This window comes from Euleptes europaea, chromosome 18, assembly GCF_029931775.1.
Source record: "Euleptes europaea isolate rEulEur1 chromosome 18, rEulEur1.hap1, whole genome shotgun sequence".
Lineage (NCBI taxonomy): Eukaryota > Metazoa > Chordata > Lepidosauria > Squamata > Sphaerodactylidae > Euleptes > Euleptes europaea.
Window position 1 is genome coordinate 4,661,186 of NC_079329.1, and position 8,509 is coordinate 4,669,694.

An 8,509-nucleotide genomic window follows, 5' to 3' on the forward strand; every position below is an offset into this window, starting at 1 on the left:
AGGAGGGCAGGGTTTGGGGAGGAGAGGGACTTCAATTCCATAGAATCCCCTTGCCAAAGCAGCCATTTTCTTCAGGAGAACTGATCTGTATCAGGTGGAGATTAATTGTAATAGCAGGAGATCTCCAGCTAGTACATGGAGATTGGCAATCCTATGTAACCCTGTTATTAGCCATGTGACCCGGGGGGGGGTGTCAAAGTGAGATGAAGTGATGGGGTATTATCTGCAGCTAAGCCCTCCCATTTCTCACAGGTGTCAAGGTTTCTGATTTCATCTGTTCTAATTTAATGGAATGTGGCTTTCCTGTTCTCGGCCTAAAGGGGAATCAGGATCAAAACTGCCTCCTCCCAGCACCTGAACTCTTATCTCAGTTGCAAAAGGTCACCACTTGCTGAATCTCAAGCAACAACACAGTTATTTTCCAACTTAAACTTTTCTATGGTAGGCCTAAAGCCTGAACCAATGTGTAGAAGAACAAGAACTGCACTAAGGAACTCAGTTTCTTGACACCATGTTTTTTTTTAATCTACCCTTCAATAGTCATCTATGGATATGGTTGCCAACCCCCAGGTATTAGCTGGAGATCTACTATTACAGATGAAGTCCCTCCCCTCCCCAAACCCTGCTCTCCTTAGGCTACACCCCCAAAACCTCCCGCCAGTGGCGAAGAGGGACCTGGCAACCCTATCTAAGGAGTCCTTACCAAAGTTAATGGCTGCCAGTCTGTTTGGATTAGCAGTCTTTATATGTACACAGCTGGGAGGGGGGAGGGGACCTGATGCAAACCTATCTAGCAAGTGTTTGAGTTGTACAGTGTGAAAGAACAGACCAGGTTCTTTCTGAACAGCTGGTCTGAACAACAATTGAAGGATCTGCTGTTACTTCAACAGTTCCTCTGCTTTACAGTAGTCCAAGTTAACACAGATATTAGGTCTACTTTCCGGAATTGTGAACAATGCAAAAAGAGATGCATTTCATTTTAATAGGAATGTTGTACTCTTTAATTCTTTCTCAATATTAGCTGCTCTCTCTTGTTCAGATCAGGCCTCACCAGAATAATGTAGCTTTTGGGACCAAAGATACAAGCCAGTAGCCCAGCACTGGAGGCTAAGATGGAGAAAATCTCCACAGCTACCATATACTTCCCTTGGCTGCTCAAATAAGCTGGAACAAAGGATAACCAAACACTGCAAAACACCAGCATGCTGAAGGTGATGAACTTGGACTCATTAAAACTGTCTGGCAACTTCCTAGCTAGGAAAGCCACAGTCAAGCTAATGAAGGACAGAAGTCCCATGTATCCCAGGACCAAATAAAACATGATGGCTGACCCTTCATTACATTCAGCTATGATCTCTCCAGTTAGTGTTTGCATATCGAAATCTGGGAAGGGGGGTGAGGTTCCTAGCCACACTAAACAAAGGCCTGCTTGAAGAAGAGAACAGAAAAGGACAGAGAAGGTGGTCAGTCTTTTCCCCACCCACTTCCTCATGTTGGATCCTGGTTTGGTGGCCATAAAAGCTACCACCACAGTGATGGTTTTGGCCAAGACACAAGAAACAGCCACTGAGAAGATGATGCTGAAAGTGGATTTCTGGAGGAAGCAGGTCACCTTGTTTGGTTGTCCGAGGAAAAGCAAGGAACAGAGGAAGCAGAGCAGAAGGGAAACAAGAAGAATGTAGGTGATATCACGGTTGTTGGCTTTGACTATGGGGGTATCTTTGTGCCTAATGAAAACTGCTAGAACCAAAGATGTGATCAGGGAGAATGAAAGAGCAACTGCAGTCAAACTGATGCCTAAAGGTTCTTCATAAGACAGAAAGCTTACAATCTTGGGCATACATTGATCACGGTCCATGCTTGGATATTGTTCTTCCGGACATGTGATACAGTTATCCATATCTGAAAAAAGAGAAGTGGGTTCCATCTCAGTTTAAATTCATGAGTGATTTTCCTCTGATTCTAATTGCTACATTTGATGCTGGAAACAACAGGTACATATAGTGGCTGTTATAGCAAAGGTGCTCAGAAAGGGAAGGATGGGATCACTTGATAGCACTGGAGGCATTTTCTGAAGAAGCATTTTGCCTCTTGAAAGACCATGAGGAGAGAGAACAATAGCACAGAAAGAGAAGGAGGATTCAGAGAGAAGTTTCCGTCATAGACAAAGAGAGGCATCACACATATACACAGTCTGATTCTGGTACAAATGGAAATATGATTCCACCAGTTTTACAGGAACAATGATGGAGAAGTTCTTTTTGATGAGCTCTACAGGACATTTCAGTTGTAGTGCTACAATTCTGATCCATTTCTATGGCTACTTATTAATAAACTCTGCTGCAACTTTACATTTTGCTTACTCTTTGGTAATAGCAACAAGTACCTGTCTTGTACTCTTAAAGTACCTGGTTTGGCCATCCAAGTAGTAAAAAGCACAAGGTCATGAGATAGAAGAGAGAGAATATGAGTTGGTTTTTTTAAACCCCAATTTTCTCTACCTTTAAGGAGTCTCAAAGTGGCTTAGAATCACCTTCCCTTCCTCTCCCACAACTGGCACCTTGTTAGGGAGATGAGGTTGAGAGAGTTCAGAGAGAACTGTGACTAGCCCAAGGTTACCCAGCAGGCTTCAAGTGTAGGAGTGGGGAAATCAACCCAGATCACCAGATTACAGTCTACCGCTCATGTGGAGGGATGGGGAATCAAACCCGTTTCTCTAGATTAGAGTGCACCACTCTTAACCACTACACCACGCTGGCTTTGGAAAATGGTCATCTGAATTTTCTGGCTTGCATCACCTACCCTTCTGGTTTGCAATCTTCCCTTCCTGGCAGGGAACACAATCAAAGCAGCAAAATTTCTCCCCTTCCTTCTTTTCCTTATGATATCCGGGCAGACAGGGGTCATTGCAGACAGAAGTGGGGGGCATCTGTTCATAAACATAATGATAGAGGAAGCGGCAAATTATTCCATTTACTAATTAACAGTTGAAATTGAATGATACCTAAAACAGTCAGCTAGTCTCTTTCTGACTGTGGCAGAAGTTTGCAGTCTTTTGTTTGTTTGAGAATAGTTGGGGATGAGGAAAAAATGAATATGAATCTATGATACCCCCAAACAGGGAAAACCATCTGGGAGTCAGTGGCTGTCCATGGCATTTATTTATTTATTTGTTTGTTTGTCTATTTGTTTATTTATATTTATATTCTGCCTTGCTCACTGAGACTCAAGGTGGATTAAGCAGCATACATCGATGCAATCAACAGGATGAGGAATCCAATAAACAAAGCAATAAGAATTGGATTGCAGAAGTCTCTGAAAGTGAGTAGAAATCTGAAAACCAAGCTGAAACTAAACATAAGCGCTCACATGACCTCTTGACTGACAGAGAGATTACGTAGTAGGACTGTGCTTACAGAGTGGTATACTCCGCTGTCCCTTTCCCATTACTAAAGCCTCTTTCTGAAATATTTGATTACAGCATAGCACTGGTAGGCAAAGGTCCCCTGTACAAGCACCGGGTCATTCCTGACCCATGGGATGACGTCACATCTTGACGTTTCCAAGGCAGCCTGTGTTTATGGGGTGGTTTGCCAGTGCTTTCCCCAGTCATCTTCCCCTTTACCCCCAGCAAGCTGGGTACTCATTTCATCGACCTTGGAAGGATGGAAGGCTGAGTTGACCTTCAGCCAGCTACCTAAAACCGACTTCCGTCGAGATCGAACTCAGGTCATGAGCAGAGCTTTCAACTGCAGCACTGCAGCTTAATACTCTGCGCCACGGGGCTCCTATAGCACTAGTACCTGCGTTAAAAAAAGCCCTCCTGAGTTATTCAGTTTTGTATAGTTTGCAGAAACCCAGGAGAGCGGGAGCCCTCCTGACCTCATCAGGCAGGCTGTTCCACAAGGAGAAGTTGCTAATGTATCTGAAATCTATTTCCAGTGCTTTTTAACACTTCAGTAAAGTTGTATCTCCCTTTACTTCTGCATTAATGTGCAAAAGGTCACTCTGACTTTAATTTGGAACCTTATTATAAATGAATGAGTCAGAACCCCTCTGCAGAGAATGGAGTCTCCCCTCAAAATGCCCTACAATCCACACCTGGTTAAAATCGTGGGGCCATTCAATTTGGTCATCATGAATGATGAATTCCTCTTCTTCAGGAGCATTGGGATTCAGACTTCCGACCTTCACTTCCAGGAAGGAATTGTTTGGGAATGTGACCACATTCATTATATCAAATCCAGCTGCCATTTCCCTATTGTCATTGAAATGTACTGTTTCGCCTGCTGAATTGTTAAACAAAATCCCTTGAAGAAATAGGTGGAGCTATTTTTATTTTTTAAAGAAAGAATAGAATGACAGACAAATAAATTGTGGCAGCTATGTCAAACTACCAATATAATTCCCGGCTGACAAAACTCTACATTACTTCATCTCAGTCTAGCCGGGGCGGGGCGGGGGGGGGGGGGATTCAACCACAAATGTTCACATTCCAAGTATCTGAAAAAATGTCAATTCACAAAACAGTCCTTTTCCAACGCAATAACCACAGATCACACGAAGTGATGGTATCACTTTTAACTAGTTAGACCTCACCTAGAGTATTGTGTTAAGTTTTGGGCACCACAATTTAAGAAGGATGTAGACAAGCTAGAATGTGTCCAGAAGAGGGCAACAAAGATGGTGAGAGGTCTGGAGACCAAGTCCTATGAGGAAAGGGTGAAGGAGCTGGGTATGTTTAGCCTGGAGAGGAGAAGACTGAGAAGTGATATGAGAACCATCTTCAAGTACTTAAAGGGCTGTCATGGTGCGGAGTTATTTTCTGTTACCCCAGAAGGTTGGGGGAGGGGCTGTGGCTCAGTAGTAGAGCATCTAATTAGCATACAGAAGGTCCCAGGTTCAATCCCTGGTATCTCCAGTTAAAGGTACTAGGCAAGTAGGTGATGTGAAAGACTTCTGCCTAGACCCCAGAGAGCCGCTGCTGGTCTGAGTAAATGATACTGACTTTGATGGACCAAAGGTCTGATTCAGTATAAGGCAGCTTCATGTGTTCATGTGATCAGAACCAACTGGTTGAAATTAGATCAAAAGAGTTTCCATCTAAACATTAGGAAGAACTTTCTAACAGTTAGAGCAGTTTCTCAGTGGAATAGGCTTCCTCGGGAGGTGGTGAGCTTTCCTTCCCTGGAAGTTTTTAAGCAGAGGCTAGATGGCCATCTGTCAGCGATACTGCTTCTATGACAGGCAGATGATGAGAGGGAGTGCATCTTGGGCAACTTCAGGGCATGGAGTAGGGGTCACTGGGGTGTGTGTGTGGGAGAAGTAGTTGTGAATTTCCTGCATTGTACAGGGGGTTGGACTAGATGACCCTGGTGGTCCCTTCCAACTCTATGATTCTGTATATGGGGAAGGAATAAACAAGGGTGGACATGACTCTGATGCTCCTTATTCTTGTGGTTACCATTTCTCATGGATAAGTTAACAAGGGAATTCTGAAGGAGTTTGTGTAGTGTTACTGAAACTTTACATGCATAGAAAAGCAGTGCCTTGACCTCTTCACACTAAATAAAAACACAACAAGATAAAAAGAACCCTGCTGGATTAGATCAGTGATCCATCTAGTCTAGCATCCTGCCAGTTACTCTGGAGGTCCAACGGAGGGTGTGGAGGTTGAGGACTTCCTGTGGTGTTTCTTCCTGACAGTATACAAGAGGATAGGTCTATCAGTGTCTATTAGCTATGGTGAACAAAGGGAACCTCCCCATTCAGCCTCTGAATTGCTGTGCTAGGAGGCAACATTAGGGGAAGGCCTTGGCCTCTATGCCCTGTTGTAGGCCCTTCAGAAGAACTAGCTGGCCACAGTGTGAGACAGGATGATGTATTAGATGGATCCTGCAGGGCTCTTCTTATATTAACTCTTCTACTACCACATGGTTCTAAATGGTTATCATGACTATCAGGAGCATTGCAGTTTTCACATGCTCCTGTTGGTGAGTTTCTGTTATGCGTGGTTGTCACATCTGAAAAAGACCATTATCAGCCAGAAACGTGTACAACATCCTTTCACAGTTATTCTTGTTAGAGCAAGTTGGAAGCTACCTCAAACACAAGATAGCTTCATAACAATAATTACAATTTGTTGAGAAGCTACTACCTGCCAAGGCTGAAGATCTTGAAATACAGCTCCTTGACTATACATCATTGGTCTGTGCTTGGCTCTGTAGGTGGACATGGACTGCAAAGCATGTGCCACAGCATAGACAGCATTATAGATGCTATAACTGTGGCCACTCATGCTCATTTGAAAAACAGGCCCAGGAAGACTCTCCAGCCTCTCCTCCCCAGTACACGTCCCATCACTCTCCATTGGCTCCTTGGACTTTGGAAATGAACAGCCAAATGCTTGTTCCCAGAAGTCGCTCAGAAAACCATCTCCTTGTGTCCTGTAAGGTTTCACATTTTGAAGAAACTTCTGAAAACCTACCAGCTTCTCTGAATGAATTGTGAAGAAAATGGCGCCTTGGTAGAATCCAAAATCCCAGTTCCTCTGAAGGCACGTTAATGCAAAATCAACCTGGCCTGTCAGAATCCACATCTTTCTCAATGGAGGATTTTCCTCATATTCGGTACCTACAATCGATATTAATGTCATCAACCAGTTAATGATAGTAGGTCTTCCATAGAGGATAAATGTACTTGCTTTGCTAGATATGAAAGGAAGATATACTGTGGAGGTTAGATCATTGAAGTAATCCACAGTCAGTATAGGGGATTTGGTTATTATTCTTTCTGAGAAGGCGAGACAGATTCCATTTTGGGTAAGCAATGACTCCAGACTGTGCAGGAAGTGTTCTCCGCTGTCATCATCCACAACAAAAAGCCCAACCCAAGTCCATCCAAAATGTTTAAGTAATCTCATGGTCTGATGGGCTTCATTTAGTGCCATCTGGTAAAAGGAGGGGGATTGTCCTGTATCCTTCTCCTCATGGGCAAACAACCCATATGTGAGCTAAAAGAAAAGATACAAAGTTAACAGATATCTGATTACATGCATGCCTGTTGACTCAATAAATATGAGTATGTTCTGTGAGAGTTGAAGCTGATTCTCTCAGAATGTTCTGAGATCATGGGAATAATGTGGATTTCCAGGTAAAGTAATTTGCTGTAAAGACCTAATAGTAGGGTTGCAAGGTCCCTCTTTGCCACCGGCGGGAGGTTTTTGGGGTGGAGCCTGAGGAGGTGGGGTTTGAGGAGGGGAGAGACTTCAATGCCATAGAGTCCAAATACCAAAGCAGCCATTTTCTCCAAGTGATCTGATCTCTATCGGCTGGAGATCAGTTGTAATAGCAGGAGATCTCCAAGCTCAGCTAGTACCTGGAGGTTGGCAACCCTACCTAATAGAATTATGTACTTCCTGATGCCCCAAGATCCTCTGAATCAGTGTTTCTTTCAAGTTTCCACTTAGTTCTTTTATGAATCTGGCAAGACTTTTCTTTCTTCCCTGCTTCTCTGACCTGCTCGAGCACAAAAGAAATCCCAGAAATACAATAACCTTTTGTGAAACCATCATTCTCCTATTCAGAGAGTTTACCTGTGGAATCTTGTAGAGATTGAGAACATCAGCCATACGGAGGGAGATCTCCGAGCTAAGTCCCCCAATGACGGCTGTCAGACTCTTTTCAGGGTCACATTTGTAGTTGGGGACAAATTGATGTGATCTGAAGAGCAAGTTCAGAGTGGTGTGATAGGTCAGCCATTCTTCATAGTAGCTCTCATAGATATGGAACCCGAGGGAGACATTTGGCAACATCTTGGGATCCTTATTGATCTCATGAGCCGCAAACTCCAAAGCCAAGACATGTTGGTAGTTCTTTGTCGACATACTGTAAACAGAAAGCAGTGTTCTTATCTAGAAGATATCTAGAAGAAATCTAGAAGAAATTGTGATATTATCACAGTAGCAATGTATTTTGTTTAGGGTTTATTGTTCTCAATATAATAATATATTTCACTTGCTATAGATGTTTTCCTTTTTGCCCTTTTCTGGCAAAAGACCTGGACCAGAGCAATGTAAGCTATTTTTCTTCTCAGATCAGGGCTGAAACCAAACTGAAATGGATCACAACAGTCAGTGTCTTCCCAAAGCAATCAGTTTGCCCACAACCACCTTGTAGAGCCCCTTCTCTCAACCTCCACATAATTTAAGTAAACTATTTATGTCTATCATGAAGTGGTATTTGCAGTGTTGTGTAAAGGAACACATGAACACATGAAGCTGCCTTATACTGAATCAGACCCTTGGTCCATCAAAGTCAGTATTGTCTACTCAGACTGGCAGTGGCTCTCCGGGGTCTCAGGTGGAGGTCTTTCACATCACCTAGTCCCTTTAACTGGAGATGCTGGGGATTGAACCTGGGACCTTCTGCGTGACAAGCAGATGCTCTACCACTGAGCCATGGCCCCTCCCCAAAGTCAACGCCCGAACAGGGACTTGAACCCTCAGATT

The 8,509-nt window shown here is 43.5% G+C and overlaps 1 protein-coding gene across 1 annotated transcript; it reads right to left on the bottom strand.

Moving 5' to 3' along the window:
• Positions 1-1,000: 1,000 nt before the first annotated feature.
• On the bottom strand, positions 1,001-7,885 carry LOC130489903 (vomeronasal type-2 receptor 26-like). Its single transcript, XM_056863691.1, has 4 exons — positions 7,595-7,885; positions 4,102-4,329; positions 2,803-2,929; positions 1,001-1,902 (listed from the first exon to the last, which is right to left on the bottom strand). The coding sequence occupies exons 1-4, from the start codon at positions 7,883-7,885 to the stop codon at positions 1,001-1,003; spliced, it is 1,548 nt and encodes a 515-aa protein (XP_056719669.1).
• Positions 7,886-8,509: the final 624 nt, after the last annotated feature.

Bases quoted from the DNA above. Each gene is read 5' to 3' on its own strand.
- LOC130489903 (XM_056863691.1), bottom strand. From the start codon at position 7,885: ATGTCGACAAAGAACTACCAACATGTCTTGGCTTTGGAGTTTGCGGCT. The intron at 2,930-4,101 runs GTGTGGATTGTA...GTTTATGAACAG, and splicing joins GGCCCCACGATTTTAACCAG to ATGCCCCCCACTTCTGTCTG. The intron at 1,903-2,802 runs GTAGGTGATGCA...CTCTTTTTTCAG, and splicing joins GAAGATTGCAAACCAGAAGG to ATATGGATAACTGTATCACA.